The 17700-nt window shown below is 41.4% G+C and overlaps 1 protein-coding gene across 1 annotated transcript in view; it reads right to left on the bottom strand.

The window, feature by feature from the left end:
• SLC35F1 (solute carrier family 35 member F1) overlaps window positions 1-17700 on the bottom strand; it is a 253824-nt gene that overhangs the window by 106177 nt on the left and 129947 nt on the right. The window contains exon 2 of the mRNA XM_075046836.1: window positions 231-406. Within this exon, the coding sequence (XP_074902937.1) occupies window positions 231-406 (176 nt within the window). The remainder of the gene's footprint in view (window positions 1-230; window positions 407-17700) is intronic.

Genomic DNA, 17700 nt, shown 5'->3' with positions numbered 1-17700 from the left:
CTGATGTTTCTTTTTGGTTTTAGGTAGCACCATTATCCTCGACATCTGCTGATTCATTCTTTGCTACTGAAGATTTGTTGGGTTTTTTTCAGTTCATCCAATATGTATTGCTAGGTAACGTAAATATGTAACAAAAGTTAATGGGTTATGTGTCTAAATCACATTGCTTCTTGTTCTGCAAAAGCCTTTATCCTCGCTGTTTTCTACAAAACAGTTTCAGAGGCACTTACCTTGTCTGACAGCTAGCGTTGTTGTGTAGACCAAGAATAGAAGGATATAATTGAGGAAGCTCTGAAAAACAGGTGTGTTGGCATGGAAATCTTCTGACAAATACTTGCTCGTGAGACCAATGCCACAGATAAGGAGGGAGAGTACCTGGCCAAGTGCCACAGACAGCAAGAGATCCCTAAAAGGAACGAGAAAAACACAGACATAAACCACTCGGCCTCTTCATCGAGGAGGAAATGCTCATCCTCCTCCAGGAATCATGTTCGACAGAGCTACGACATGGGAAGAAACATGATGCTTCAGTCAATGAGGGATCTGCTGGGTGTAGCCGACAACGTTTCCATTATTTCTGCTCTTATCACCGGCTTAAACATTGTCCAAACACACCAGCTTTTATTCACATATTAAGCAACAGCAGATGGTACATCTCTACCATTTAATTTTGTATTTCACATTTCACAAAGGATAAATGATAGTTTAAACCAACCAAAATACAGCACTGCTTCCTTTGAGTATCTTCCCTAACAGAAAGACCCAGCAGTATCATTCAGACAGAGTGGGAATCACAGCTCTTCCCAGACTTAGTAGCCACAGAGAAAAAGCAGAGAAAAGATTTTATTGTGTTTCACCATCAATGTCAATCTACCGTATAACTTCCTTCCCCTCATTTCACTTCCATCTCATCATACAAACTATTCTTTCCATCCACCATGCAAATATATGTCTCTTTTCTTTCATCTTTGTCACAGCTTACTTCCTCTTCTGTTTGGCAGGAGTGGGACATTCCACTTTTTCCCTTCCTGTCTCCTGGTTCTTAGAAATGCATTTTCTCGTTTGGCTTCTTGCTTTAATCTGTTTTCCTTGACTTCGATCGCCAGTCTCCTCTGCATTCCCTTATAACAACATTCCCCATTCTCTCTCCCAACAGGTGTCCGATAGTTGCTCCTTTTGTGCATGTTCTCTGTCTTCCTATAGTTTTCTCCTCTTTACTTAAGAAACCACTATATCTGAAAGCCCTTTTCCCTTCCAACTATCTTCATCTCTTTTACTCTTCTCGCAGAATTTATTACCTAAGCACACAGCCCAATTCAATCCAAACAATGCTCCTTTTCCATTTTTTCTCACCGGATCTCCTACACCCACAGCACAGGAATATGTGTATTTTTTAAATTACCCTTAAGAGGTTTCCCAGATTCCCCACGTGTCAGTACTTTCATGCTGACCAGGCTTGCTCCACAGCTAGGCTTTCCCATGCAGAAGCTGAAATGCAAAAGCGTTGGCCTGGAAGAGGAGCGAGCACGACGACTGCAAGGGAGAGCAAAAGGACATCCGACGGGGACATTTAGTCCAAGCCCTGCCGGCTGCTGTCACCAGCCCCCAGAAAAGAGGGGCTGTAGGTCCCTGGGGAACCCACGAAGGAGACAGGAAGGCGGGAGAGGAGCACGCTCTGCGGCGTCTCGTTAGAGCCTGGTACGAGGAAAGGGGATTAGGCAGTCCTAAGGGAGTAGAGGAGGGAGGGCAGCACTCAGCTGTAACAATACTTCATGTGTGTTCTCCTCTGCCTGACAGTTAAAAAAAATTACTTCAAGGCTGCTTTGCTTTCCCTGACAGATTTCCCTGACCTCGGCTATGCGTATTCAGTAGCGATGAGCATCTCTGCTCCCGCAACAAGTTTCCTGGTAAACTCAAGTGTCAAATTTGTTTCCCTGTTTCTCATAAACAATCCTCCCACTAATGTGTCTCTGTGTCAGTCATGGCGTGATTCAACCAAACAGACAGCAGAAAGCAGAGGGAGCTGGGTAGCTATATTCAGCTAACATACCTTGCTGACAAACAGCCTGACACAGATAGTAAGAGAACAAACTTTATTGTGCTAAACCGCGTGTTTTGACGGGAGACTGCTGGATAAGTAGCAAGTAAGGCTCCACAACTGCTGCCTCCACTTTCACATTACTCACTCTACTGTGAAACATAACCATGGGAAACAAACATACTCCACAGAGATGACATCTGAGACTACGATGCGAACGTTGCCAAAACTATGGAGCCTCAGTTCCTGCCGTTACCTGCTATGTGGTTGACGTGGAATAGGAAATTTGAATAGTGACGGCAATTTAAATCCACATATTAATCTCGTAAACTTCATTTAGTTGGATAGTGTTTCCTACGTCCTTCTCCTGCAATGAAGTTTCACACAGGGCTGTCCTCTCGCCTACTGCAATTTTTGTAGTTTTATTTCATTAGTAAATTAACGGTTCGCAAATCTGTATCTCTAAATGTGATGCCTGCTTTACACAGGATGCGGTGGTTATTAGCTGTTCTCTATATCTCAGCTATGCCCATGAGCTAATGTTGTATTACATCCATCATGGGACTGCATCTGTTCTGGAAAGAAGCATCTTGGATCCTACTTAGATTAACAGAAAGCTCAATATATCCTCACTCATGAAAGGATTTTCCCAATAATATATTCCTTGCTCCATATGGCAGTTAGCTGTTGGACATCACTAATCATTACATTTTTTCAGACTGGTGGGAAGTTTGATGAGGTCTTATAAAAGGCATAACTTTTTTATCTCAGCTCTCTATATTCAGGTGTGTCACCAGGCCTAACCAGGCAGTACTGACTTTTGTATTAAAAATCCAACCAACAAAAAATGAAAAATACTAGGTAATTTTTCAAGGCTGTATATAATAACTATAGCCCTCTCTGAAGTACATTTTGATTCCATCATTGCCATTTTGCAATTTATAAAACAGACATATTTTTTTCATAGTTGATTCTTTGGCAAGTCATTCAACCACATCTACAAGTGGCAGTTTTCCTAAAGAGTTCAAGCAGCTGTCTACAGCCTTATACATATATATATATAGCCTGTCGTCAGCTTCTATGTTTTACATTTCATAAACATACAAACAAGAAGGTAATTCAAGGTAATTCAAATATTATGGTCTTCTTCCTAAGCAGTCATTTAGAATAGCTATGTCTTCTGTCAATTACAAAATATGTCAAAAATTCCATTCACTATTATATTACTGAAGTCATCAATGAAGACAAAGGGTAATTAGGAGTTCAGTAAAAACAGACATGGACAAGAATCAAGACTATGAACCTGAATACCTCCAAGTCTGTAGATAAAGGTTGGATGTGGATCAGAGTAAAATCTCTGTAGCTTGAAATAGCCTTTAAGTAAAAATCGTCTTTTGAATAACAACAGAATGTAAAAAACAAAGAAAACTACTTTGTGGAAGACCAGTGCAAGCAGCACTGTCAGTGCCACCGGCTTTCAAAATACTGACTGCATGAATGATATTGGAATACGTACTGCTTGTCTCTTGATTTTGCCACACATTTGGTATTTTTTAATTATGTAAGAAAACTCATCCTGAAATCAAGATGTTGTGTTCCTCTTTCAGTCAGAACTTAGTTAAACATTTCACAGATGATGTATGACATAGAAAGATACATGTCTTCTTTTATTCTAATCTCGTCAGTGCAGAGTAGCGTAAGTTAGATGTTTAAGCAGAACTAATTCAAATGTCCATGAAGTGCTCAGACTTCAAGCAAAGATGATCCATTTTACACAGCATAGTTATTCCTAGGACTGTTCATGCCCACATTAAACTCTCCTGCCATACCTAAAGGTATGTCGACTACAGGCATGAATGACATGTAGCAGCACAGAAGATTTGGTATGCTCCCCTTGTCTCATCACTGTGGGCTGCAACAGACACTAACCACTACCATGGAAAACAGGTGAAATGAACAAATAAGAGAAATCAAAGCACAAGATCAATAAAATGCTGATTTTTACCTTGGATGAGTGGAAGAGAACAACCCATCTCTCTCCAAGCAGAAAAGTAGAAACAAATCTTAAATTATTTGTTTTAGTTAGGGACAATGTCAGCAGCAACAAAAAATAGTACAAAGTTTGGATAACCCTAATAACCAATGTAAGACACCTGAATTGTACAGAAAATGCCTGGTAGCATTATCTGTATTTAATTTCTCCTGCCAACAATGATCTAATAATACAAGAGTCTTAGCTCCTGAGCCTTTAATACCTGGATAAGAATAATGACATACCCGTTCTTTTTTAAGAAGAAGCAGCAGCAAGCAAACATTAAAAAGAAGCTTTCAATGGCTGTGGAAAACCTACCACTTCCTTTAGACAGAGCAAAAAGCCACTAACTCACTAGTATCTTTCCTAAATATCATAGTACTGTTGAAATATGCAACATGGTTCCTATCTGCAACACCTTCCCTGTTGGTTTTCATACCTTCCACCACTCAAAGACTGGCAAAAAGGATGATTTCCTCCCTAAGCCCTTAGTCTATCATGCTGGCTTCAGTAGGACGTTCATTCACTAAGGAAGCAACATTCATTCCTACCTTGAAGAAAAGCTGTATGGTTTGAGGGCCCTCAAACAGAACACCAAAAAGAGTCTCTACAAAAAGCTTTATAAAAGTGAGGTTTTCTGCCTTTCAGGGTCCAATTTCTCTTTAGTTGAGTGCTATTCTATTTCTCTACTTGTGTTCTATGTAAATCAAAATAAAGCAATTCTTCAAAAATCCCATTTTGACTCACTAAGATCAACAGCACCTTCTTAAGCCAAATTAAAACAGGTGAAGATCTTCAGCTTGTCTCTAAACTTTGATCTCATGAACACAGAGAATCATAGAGTCGTAGAATCACTTAGGTTGGAAAAAATCTTTAAGATCATCAAGTCCAACTGTTAACCTAACACTGCCAAGTCGACCACTAAACCATGTCGCTAAGCACCACATCTACCCATCTTTTAAATACCTCCAGGGATAGTCAGTCAACCACTTCCCTGGGCAGCCTGTTCCAATGCTTGACAACCCTTTCGGTGAAGAAATTTTTCCTAATATCCAGTCTAAAGCTCCCTTGGCGCAACTTGAGACTATTTCTTCTCATCCTATCAATAGTCATTCACTAATACAAAGCAAATAGAACACATTCTTCCCCTGTAAACCAGCAATTTAGGGCCTGCTCCTTGATTTTTTTTGCTTGAATTAAAATCCTTCATTGGAACCAAACAAATTCATTTCACTGTAGCCATGCTTGCTAGTTAATCTGTCCAACACTTCCTATGGAGTCAGATGGGTATTGTGAAGAAAGAAGTAAGTGAGAATTACTCCTAAACCTCCAGGTGTCACACTGCTAGGCATGTATCATGGGTTTTTCACGATATCGTAACAGAAATTAAACAATACTTCTTTATCGCCTCTTTAGAAGTGGAGCCAGAAGACAAAGCCTCTTCTTCACATTGGGAGCCATTTAATTCTGTTTAAATGCCTGGGCTGGTAGCTGCTGTGTATCATTTTCACTTGTTCCTCCAGGCATGTGGAAATTTCTGTTACTTGAGTTTCTCCTTGTTTATCAGCCATGATAATGCCATAAACTTCTGAAGGCAGACATTCTCATCAAAGAACTCTGAAGTTGGTGCTTGGTTCCTAGCACATACACACAGGCATGATATAAAGTATTAAACAGCTATCCTCAGGTTCTCCAGTAATTATTTTTCATAAAGTTAAAACATTTACCTTTGACTATGAGTTCATTTCCATGTCCTCCCCAGAACATTAAAACTCCATTCGCAACACAAAATCAATGCAATACAACATTCAGAAGGGGCCACACAATCACAGCTGCTGTATGCTGGAGCACCAGTGACATGCAGAGTGTGGCCAAGTGATTTAAACATTCAGGCCTGTTTTATTCTGACGCTAAATCCTGTTTTAAAGCACTCTCCATGTCAGTTTTCTTTTAACTTAATTGCTTTCTCTCCTCTCTTTTGTACTTTATTTGGCCTCTTTCCCCCGATAGGTCCCCACTGCATCAGTTAAAGAGTACCTCAGAGGGTAAGAACAGAGACTACCGCTACTTTTAATCTCTAGCATGAGGTGTGTTAATCCTTCAGCATGCCACAGGCTCCAGCAGATGAGTGATTGGCAGTCTGTTCCTGAGCTGAGATTTCACTGGAGGAACACATCTGTAAAGACTGCTCCATAGCACCGTTAGAGCGGGCCTGCAGGCAGGACCACGCTTTCTCCGTGGTGGTAATGACTGCTATACAAAGTTATCACTCCAAATGTTCCAAGTGTGTATTTAAAAACAGAAAAAACAGATACACTTCATTTAGAGACTTATTACTGCTATGCCATAGCGAAGTTGATGATGTCTGTGACAGCATTGTGATTTTGCCAAGCTTCTTCACTTGACTGCATTTTAGTGTGTTTCTATAAAAGCGCAAGGAAAAATAAAACAAGGTCTTAAGAACTTTACTTTGATTTAAAGTGAGCTGAAGTTATGCCCCTGTAAGAATCCAGTCAAATTTATTTAAATCCTTAAAGGTGGATGTGGAATCTTATCTTAAACACCTATCCCACCTACAGAAATGGTTGACACACATTACCGTAGGAAAAGCAGGAACCGCACACATGTCAAAACCTCCAATTCCAAAGCCGCCCCCCCACCTCCCCTGGATGTAGCTGCTTCCACTGTGGCTGAGTTCTGAAGTTCCCACACCACCCCGCATTTGAACGGCTGCTTAATGAGGACTTCGACATTGCTTGCTTATTTTGCTGTTCATGCTTAATGGACACCGAGGCAGCTTGTGAAAGAATAAATTAATAATATTTGGTAAAACTTTTTTTCAGGACAATCAATTGAACTCTCATTGAAAGCAAAAGCTGCTGATTTTCTAATAGGTCTTAAGGATATGAAGCCTCTTATCAGTCCTGCATTGCTGTGAAATCGATTGCATCTAGAGAACACGATTCTACACTAATTTTGCATCTTTTCTTATTTTCCTGTTATTCTGACATGTCTGTTACACAGGGGAGAAATTCTACAAGTTGGTACATGCAACCCTTCCGTCCTCTCTGCCTCTCTCAATAAGGTAAGGCTTACAGCAAGTATCTTCAATTAATGCATCAAAGCTGCTGCATGCTGCTTTAGAGCAATTTACAGAAGTTGTCACAATATTCTATAATAAAACGTTCATAGCACTGAACAGCAACCAAGTTCCCCCACATATATACTGATAATAACACCATTGGCACATGTACCACGTTTATTCTATTAGTCAACTATTCCCATAGTGTATGTTCTCCACAATCTTACTAGATGGTGTCTCAAGAAAATATAATGGTCTTGAAGGTCTAAACAAAAGATTTTTTTAAATAATTCTGGTAAGGAAGAACAAATCAACCTAAAATATTTTTAGAATATAAGCATCAAGCCATTGTGCAACAGTGAAATACCAGAGACTGAATCCCAGCTAAACTCTTATACTGCATTAGAATATGAGTAACTCTAATATTAATGTACAAATCAGAAAGTGAAACCCACGCAACACCGAGCCTATCCATCAGTTAATTCCTACTGAGTCACTATTTTGAAATCTTCAGCTGCACTTAAATGATGTATAGGCTTTGTACTGGAACTCGGCACAAAGGGTGAATTTTCTACGTGGTGAGTTGCAGAGTACCTCAAGCTCCCACTGATGCTCCAAAAAATGAAGATTCTCTGCAGTATCTTGAGAGGATTAGCTCTTTATTTTCCAAACGTGAACACTTTAGTCTCTATGAGAGGATAGTACTGTGGACTCCACACATCTCAAATCTGCAGGCTGGTCTGAAAAGCTCCAGGCCTTGACCACCCTACGCCTATTTTTTGAAGAAAACCCAGCAGAGGAGTAAAGCACTACCCAAGAGTTCCTCATCCGTTTTCTGCTCCATATCCCAACTAAGCTAAAAAAGACATGGTTTGTTGTTGTTTTTTTTTTTAACCAAGGCTTTGAGCCCTTCCAGGTGGGCCAGAAGTACCAGATCAATTCCTTCTCGCTGCAGTTAAAAGTCTCCATGCCTTAAGCTGGGGAGAGGAGGGGAGCTCTGTGCCTCCTTGGTCTCACCACCCTCTCTGGCCACCTCCCCAGCTCCCCACCGCCTCCTCATTCACACTGCAGCTCTAGACCAAACCCGACGGATAATATTTCCTCAGCGTAGCGAAGCTCCATATTGCACGTTCACAGTTACCCGTGACGTTTCTGTACCAAGTCACTGACTTGGATGGGCCCCAAAGGAGGGAAGCGGGGTTGCTTTTTCCTTCAGCGGCCCCAGGGAGAAGGTTCTGGGGACGGTAAGGAGAGTCCCTGCACGAAGCCGAGCTCATGCGGCGTCCCAGGGACGGCCGTGAGGAGCAGGGAAGGGACAACCAGACCTGGCCACGCGGCTGGTGCTTCCCAAGAGCTGGAGAAGCCCCATCAGTCACCGCCTCGACTGGAAGGACACACGGGGCCGGGGAGGGCTGCGCGCGTTTCTTAGTCTTCTTTTGGCTTTCCTAGTTGCTTTGAGGTTTTTCTAGTTAAAGCATTAAGGTTCTAATTTTTATTCAAACACAACTGGGCTTGAATTTAAGAGTGTTTTGGGGAAGCTCACTAAAATTCAAGGTCTAGGTACATCTGGCCCAAAGCTGTGGCTGACTCAGGCTCTGCTGCTTTTAAGTGACAGCTTGAGGGAGCAGCACAGATTGCTGGCTTCGGATGACAACAAAGCAGAATCATATTCAGCAAGTCTTGGGAGTCTCTGGAGCAGTTTCTTAAGATGAGGTCTTACCTAACAAATTTCCCAACTCTTGTACATTGCCAATTACAGCAATTCTTGAAAATGGCTTTCATTTATTATAAGCTTCTACCCCAAGTTCACACACACACACATGTGCTCATAAATATGTGTGGTTTACAATTCCTTAATAAGAAAGGAACTGGAATTTTTAAAAGATTATACTTACACATATAAAACTTAACCCTGCACTTAATGTTTAGCAATAATACTGCTAAGTCAATCTGCTGCACTGACCGTTAAGTGCAAAGAAGGCACTTTTTTTTAAATTTTGCAATAAGAAATAGATTTTAAAATAGCAAAGGAAAGCACAGGGACAAAATTTCCATGCTATTATCTTGACGAACTCCAGTGGTAAATCATTACAGGCAAATTGGAGGCAGGGGTGTGTGTTTGTCCAACTTGCTAATAGTCAGCTTCATCCTACCAGTGAGCCAACAAAGAAAAAAAAGCAAGTTTATCCTAAAAACATGCCTAGGTTTTGAAACAGCCAGCTGTCTTCCAAACAGCAATTTCCTAGCGCTTTTTCAGCTACTAATCACAGGACTTGGAGCACCACAGGCTTTTTCTCTTTAAGAATGAAGGTCTCTCCATATACAGTTCTTGGCAACTTCCCACTCTAGGGAGCACTGGATAGACTGAAAACATTCTAATCTTTCTGATGGAATAAAAAATATAATTATAGATGACCATGTGACAAAAGAATTGTATTTCAAGTTATTTTGGCCACGTAAACTGACTGAAGCTAGCTACAGCCCATAAACTTTTATAAATTGTCACTGTCTACCCAAGTATGACTAGAGAAATTAAGACTCCTAGATCTAAAGATTTGATCTAGATTGGAATAATAAATGACAGAAGTAACTTTCCACACAAGAGCTTACAAAACTAGTTACAGACACTAATTGAGGAATACAGTACTTTTAAACAAGTAACTCTACTTCCATAATTTTCCAGAAATTAATTCAAAAAGTGATATTTCCAGTCTTAGAAATAGAACAAGGGACTCGAGTATGGATAAAGAGTGAGCTGTAATTCCTCAGGCTAGAACTCCATATGAAATGTGACAGCTGCTGAAAATATGAAAGCTAGGCAGTCATTGGGCTGCTGATCACCGTCATTTTTGTAATTCAAGAATAAAGCACACAAATAGATGTCTTTTTATGAGATAGATATTTGTTCTTACTCTGTTCCAAATGCACCAGTTTGAGCTTTCAGCTGTTGGAGGTAACTGGGATGTGGTAGAACTGATGGCTGCCTCTTGGAGAAAACGAAGTTCTCTATCAAATTTCATTAGTTCATCTCACTTGCAGTGGTTTTTATGCCTGAGGCTCAGGACATTATAAATACAGTGATGAATGTCTTTAGATAATATGAGAAACAGTTTTAAAAGTTTCAGTTCAGTTAAGATCATCATTAGCTCCCAGTTTTCTCAGAGGAGCTGAGAGCCTACAGTAACAGACCTGGATGATTCCCAGCATCAAGAAAAATAGCTCACTAGTGCCCTAAGAAGTACAACATCACTTCTTATTGCTCTCTTGCTATTACTGTACAGTGTTAATACAGTTTAAACTGATGGGGGTTTATGGACTAAGTCTTACAGCTATTGGGAGACAGTTGATAAAGAAGGAGGTGAAAAGCATTACAGCTTCTGCTATACCCCTGCCACTGATAAGCCAATCTTGATTGAATGCTCTGATGGAAAAAAAGTTTAAATGACTCAAGATTCCTCAATTGATAGATGCCACTGTAACTTAATTCAGTGTTGTCAGAAACAAGAAGTACAGGCTTGGAAAATTAGGCAGAGTTCCTAGAAAATGGTATGTATGTGAGTCAGTATGATGGTATGATGGATGATTTCAGATTTTTCCTGATGCTCCTGAAAATTGCAAAAGTTGTTCCTGAATTTCTGTCCTTGTAAAATGCATAACTAAGCATATGCACTTCTGCACATCCACAATTAGGTCCTAAATCAATTATAGTATATTTGTTTCTCCAATAAAATTAGAAGTTAAAAATACGACAGGTATTAATATTGAAAGTGCAAAGGTGCATCTATGCAGATCATGGCTGGCTTCTGGAGAACTAAAACTAATTCAATTATTACAAGGTGTAGAATTTTTTCTTTTTTTTTTAATATCAGCACATCTGCAAAATGCTGATATTAAATAACAATGACTGTTCATTCTAAAGAGCATTTAATATCCAATGTAAAAGTTTAATTTAAAAATCAAACTGACTTGCCTGGATTTTGCAAAATCTTTTGCTTGGCTAAAACTAACTATATATAATGCTTCAGAACACAACTTTTTTTTTTTTTTGCAACTTTCTGGAAATTATCAACAAAGTTTTCAATAACATTGAAACATAGAAGAACTGAAAAATCCCTGCTTCAGTGGGCCACATTTTCTCCCCAGGTAGGCATGTGCAATTCCCATAAATTTGAATCTTTACAGCAAGTTGCAACTATCATCTACATACTTAAAATGCGTAAAAGAAACCTTATGAAAAACGTCCTTAAATTGGCCCCTGCATATTGGCCCCTTAATTGCACCCCTGGTATAGAAAGACAAAGGATACCCACATTAGCATTTCACTGAGGATGGCACTGAGCTGCTGCATGCTTCCCAAATCTTCAGCTACTTCAAAGCAGAGACGCTCATGTGCCTGTGGCTCGTTCTGACTTCAACTCTTCAAGGCCCTGACCTTCTTTCACTGTTTTCTATATGTGGGTTAGTATTGCTGCTGCCTCATTCTGCAGCCCCTCAAGCAGGAGTCATGCTCAAAGTTGCTTGCTCATGGATATTACGACGAACGCAAGAACGTTAAAATTTTATGCATTTTTTTCCCCAACAGTTCTTTAATGCACGGAGGCCAGGATGTTCTCCTTTTGGGTGAGTGCCTTTCTCTACCCTCTTCTTGCCTGTGAAGCTTGCATACTTAGTTTCATGGTGGCACAACTTCATTAGGGAGGAACAGAAAACAGCCCCATCAGATCTACCTCTAATCTGGTGGTTCATACACCACAGGAGGTAGAACACGTGAATCGGAGTCCTCAGAACAAGACTACTGAAGCCACTTAGGCAAACAATTTAAGGGTTCAGCTGTTCCACAGAGCTGGGTACCAGCTTCTGGAAGAAAAGTTTGCGCTCCAGCTCCAGAGGAACTTTGGAGGCACAGCTGGAGAGTGAATTCCTGGTTTAGGTAGGTAACTACCCCAGGGCTGCGGCAATGAAGGATTTCAGTAGGCTGCACCCTTCCTGGCCCACCTGGAGCAATTCTGAGTGCTCTTCTTACAGGACTTGAAAGGTGTTGAGTTTCCTTCTACATCTGCTACCGGTCCTTTCTAAAAACAAGGTCCCTCTAAGGCATTTCAACTTGGGTGCCCAGAACTGATACAGTGATAACCCGTACTTGCTTTCACAGGTCCTCTCTGCCTTTCTACTTCTGCGATACCACAGGTCTGCAAGGAAAGGAAGCACTCGGTGAAAGGGGCCACTGCAAAGCCAACCTCCCCAAAGTGATGTGAATTGCAGGTACTTCTCCCTCTCCTTGCTTTTGCTTTTGCTGTTTTCTCACTACACAGCAGTGATGGCCACTACCCAGCCAAAACTGCACGGGAGGTCCAAACTTCTGCATCTGCGTTTAAATTTCTATTCCATAAAATTCAAAAAGAAAAAAGATATTTTGAGCGGAAATTACAACTGGAGAGAATTTACCTCCTGCTAAATGAAAAGCACAGTTATCTGCAACACAAAAGTTCTTCGTTTTTAGGTATGAGTGCGATGGTTCTGGCTTACTGCTCTACCCCCAGGCTCCAAGATAAATCTCTCCCTTCCTCTCTTCCTTTCAATTTGGTGAGACAGCATGACTGCCTCTGTCAACACTGTAAATTTACTACAGACCTGACACACAATGATGGAACAGGCTCAGCTGTAAAAACATAAGGGCACTGATCTCATTTTTGCTGGTTTTAGTAGCGTTTAAAATCGCAAGGTGTTGGAAATAAAACACAAATGTTTGTGATCTGGGAAAGTGTCAGCTGTGCATTTTTAGAGGGTCAGGACCAAGATATTCCTGGCCTACAGGATCCTGCTGTGGTGCCAAACGTACGACCAAAGCCACTGATGACCTAAAAGATGAGAATGATGACTCAAAGTAAAACGAAACATGTGAAGAAAGGGGAGCTGTAAGGTCCTCTTGCAGGAGATAAACAGGGTCTGACATCTTGACAGAGCATTGATCTGCCTACACTCCCTGCCTCCCAGGTTGCTTTACTGCGATTTCTTCACAATATTAGCATCTATATTTCGGATACGCAAGAAAAGAAAACGCAATCATGCACAATAGATATTCTTAGTGGGATTTGGGTATATTTTTGCTTTCCCAGCACTGAAGCAGTGACAAGCGGGCTGTAACCAGGCCACCAAGGGTCTCCTCAGTGTGTGTGGCCGATACGCCATCTCCTTCCCACACACAGGGCGACGGCAGGCCAAAATGCACTCCTGAAGCGGGAGAACATAGATCAGAATCGACATCCAGCTGCAGTAAATGAGATCAGGCTCATGAGGCTTTCCCAGTTACGCTGGGAAGTTAATCAGCACCACGCTACTCTCCTGACAGCGGTGGGTATGGCGGAGGCATGGGTCTCTTCTTCCCCTTATCCTTCAGGTGTGCCAACCTGGAGAATGGCACTCCGGTATTATCCCCGGGGTGGCTCTGCATGTCGTGCTTCCCCAGCGGCACTCATCCTGCTTCACCCTCCTGCACAGATCAGAGCAGCCTGCACGAGCTGAAACTGCCCTCGGAAGCAGCCCGGCCCCTGTGAAGACAGCCACCGAGGATGCCGTTCCAGCTCCAGCATCGCTCCAAAATCATGGCTTCTCACAAATGGAATAAAAAGTCCATTGGGACGCAGGGAGGTTTCCTCACAGACCAGCTGCTTTTCTTCAGCAGAGGATCTTTCACCTCCCAGCCATTTACAAGCATGGTCACAACCTTCAGCTGATGAGTTTATTTTATTTCCCTTCCCAGCACAGCTTAGACCTGTGCTTGGAGCGAAGAGAGCAGGGGGTCAGTCTGACAGTTGAAATGAAAAGTGTGAGGAAAAATCAGGGATTACATCATTTTCTGTGCGTGAATGACATTTGAGACACTCTGTTCTAAAGCTTTACACAGCTACTGTTACAAAAATACATGCATAAATACACCACTAGCATTAAAAAGAAGAGGAAGAATTTCTGCGTTACTCAATAGCAATTGCTCTCCAGAAATCACCCCTCTGAAAGGCATCTAAGGCTGTAGGTGTAACTGATGGATGAAATCCCAGCCTTGGCTCTCTGTTTCCTTGCCTTTTCGAATTGAAGTTACCCATTAAACAGGATTTCACTGTAACAATATGTATTTCATTTTCCATTGATTTTTTTTTCTAGTCAGAAATAAGGGAAATGGAGAAAAGGCAGAAATCCTCTCATAAACCGCAGAAGTGAATCAAATGACATACCCATCACATACAGCACATGCGCTGGGTCAAGGGATTACATTCATGCAGGCCACACCGCAACGTGATTGCAAGTATCTTACACGTTGCTTTTGAGCAACATGGACTTGTTAATTTATGTGTGGAAGGGTTTATCTGACAAGGGCCACATGGGGCTGTAAAGCACCTAAATACTTCATAGATGTAAAAAAAGAAATTAGCTTTTCATTTCCTTCCTTAGTTTACTTATGGATTAAACTAAAATTGAATTCAACTGGAATTAAATTATTCTGTATAAGTCAAATGCTTTTGTTTATGAAGCCCAGTTTGAACGCACAGACCCATACTTATATCTGATTTAAGCAGGTGCAGCTGATCTGGGAGCTCCCAGCACCGGTGACCCGAGGCTGAGACAGGGCTCACCATGACTTGGGAGCACACTTTCCTAAGGCCACTGCACTCAATCCTCAGTTTCCCACACAGAAATTTGTCTGTGAGTCAAAATATCCTGGTGGCCTGCCCAAGCAGGAGCAGGGAAATCCAGAACAAGACTGAAAAGTTGTAGAGACTTGTGAAATAGAACAAATATGATTTACCCAACGGGCCATCATTCTGCTTTTTCAGATTCTGTTCTTTACAAAGATTTATTTTCTTGGGAAGACACATTAAGAGGACATCACAGAAGACTTTTTGCAGCTGCAAGAACATCTTTACCAACAAACCCCAAATTTGGCATGACAACGGCCCTTCACATGTTCAGCTTTACATTAAATTAATGAGGAGGATTTTTTCTCATTGTGACTGTTTTCCTATTGCTCCCGAAGTCTGATCATTAGGCCAAGTGCCTGAACAGACATCAGAGGGCTTTGCAGGGGAAATTATCTGAACAAAACAGTGGCAGTCAATGAGAAAGTTTTGGTATCGATGGCCATCAAATCATGCCACATTGCTGTTACAGCTTCCTTACTGCATGCATCTTACCATGCAAAGGTAGGTAGTATATGGCCCTTCAAACATGAGAGCAATCTGAGAACCAGATCCTGGTTTTTGCTAGTTTTCAGTTTACGCTGTTGGGAAGTATGACACTTCACCTGTGTGTACTGTACAACTATTAGAGGTACAGAATATCATCACTATCATATTAAGGTGTACATATAAATATTTTCATGCTCAACTAATATGATCATGTATATGCAGGCATACTTGAGAGGTATCATGGGACCAGAAGAGAGAGATTAATCTTGTAATTAATTGTGTGCTTGAATTTAATTTATATGCTTTTATTATTTAGTACCTGTGTCAACCACTTAATTTGCCTGCAAATCATTTTCTTATATAATATTAATGGAACATGCTATACTGAAATTCATCAAACTATGGAAATTAGAGATTAGGAGGACTCATTATATCATCAATTTATCCTCTTCTAGTTTTAAACAGTTCAAGAGCTGTGGCTTTAGAAACGACTCCTTCAGAAGAGTATTTCAGTTCAAGAAAGTGCATTTGTGACAGAATGGACAATGTTTTTTCATAGTCAGAGATCAGAATTAAAAATCTGATCTACACTGGGGAACAAACTACTTATGGGAGTCTAAACGTCATTTCTTTCCTCAAACAAGACTGTGAGAAGAATAAATAATAACAAGAGTAATATTCATTTCAACACAAACCTTGCACAAAGGTCAATGTTTTTACAGCTCTGTACATATGACATCCTGAGCAAATGAAGATCGTGAGATTTACACTATAATAAACCTACAAATTTGCCTGCACAACCTGCTCAAAACAATTCATGCCCAAACATGGAGATGGGACTGCTTGGGGTGCTGACTGAGCACAGGGAGAGATCAGATCAATGAGAAACATCAACGTAATCGCTTGCTTGATCTTTGCTAAAACGCTTGCTTAATCTTTGGGTTAGTCTAATGAATGTTCAGGGCACTCCTGGACTACTCAGTTGGGAGGGTGCACTGCCGTATTTCAGAAGTGAGAATGGCTGGGAGTTGGCACTGTTGCGAGAAGGGGAAGAAATTGGTAAGAACAACCTGTCTACAAGGTCCTTGGGGGGTCATACTGGGTCTGGCTGGGATGAACTACCTTTATCTCGTCCCATGAATTTTTTCATCTGACCTTCTCCCTCTGCCCTGCTGAAGAGGGGGAGTGAGAGAGCAGCTTGGTGGGCACCTGGCAGCCAGCCAAGGTCAACCCACCCCAGGGCTGGAGGAGATCTTGTTGCGGATGGATGTGGGAGAACACTAGGGAGCCTCACACAACCACGGGAGCAAAGTCCTCTCACCCTGAGAGGCTTCTGCCCTCCCTCTGCCTGTGCCTGACGCTGGGAACTGGGAAGGTGGAGCAGCAACCATGCTGAGGCCGCGTTACCTGCTGAGTTTGTGTCACAGCAGTGTCAAGCAGTGAAAAAAAAAGCAACCCTGCATCTTCTCACCCTCTGGCAAGCATCTGTTAGGCTTTCTTTCTCTGACTATTTTTGCAAGGCCAGGCAGAAGAATCAGTCCAATAGTCCAGCCTGGCTTGTGGGATAGAAATTATGGCCCTTGGTCCAAAGGTCTTACCCTTGCAGTGGGGATCAGGAAAAACAGGCAGAGGTCTTTAACTGCGGGATTTTTTCAGCAAGGTCTATTCCCAGTCCTACCACAGACATACTGTGGATATCTTCAGCTCTCCCTGCTTCAATTTACTTTTCAGTAATGACTGTTGTATCTGTCCAGGTTATAATATCTCAGAGAAAAGAGTCTCATATATTAAACCGGCACCTACCAGAAAGCCTTCCTTTATGTAGGAAGCAGAATAGGAACTGAGAAGTAACTCAAAAATAGAGTTTCCACAAGAACACCCAGTGGAAGGTGCCCACCAGTGTTGGTGGTTCCACTCCTCCTAACTCCTTGTGGGCAAGACCTTCTCATCCCTCAAAGAAAAGTGTATTATATTGTCTCTTTGTAACTGTGGTTTATTTTTCACAATTTTCTTGGAAAAGCTAAAGCCTTAAACTTCCCTTCTTTCCATTTTCAGTGAACCTTTTGTTGTGTGACGGCTTTTGGTTCTTTGTAATAAAAATGCTTTCACTGCCTGGTTATATTGATTTTCAGATTCCTGAAGCTTTGTGCTTTCCTTCTTCTAAGGTTTTGCTGACACAGCTTATGCTGAGTCTCACAATCCCATTCCTCTCTGCTCCTGACTGAAGAAACAGTTCTGAAAAAACTGGATGAAAATCATCAGGCATTTAAAAATGATGCCAGTTCAGCTCAAGCCTCCTATTTTGTCCATTCTTTTCATCTCCTTTCTCCTGGCATTTCAGGACAGGAATTGAATGCAATTCAGAATG

This window comes from Buteo buteo, chromosome 15, assembly GCF_964188355.1.
Source record: "Buteo buteo chromosome 15, bButBut1.hap1.1, whole genome shotgun sequence".
In the NCBI taxonomy this organism is placed as follows: domain Eukaryota; kingdom Metazoa; phylum Chordata; class Aves; order Accipitriformes; family Accipitridae; genus Buteo; species Buteo buteo.
Note: the sequence above shows the minus strand (reverse complement) of the source record. Positions and strands in the feature narration are given on the sequence as shown.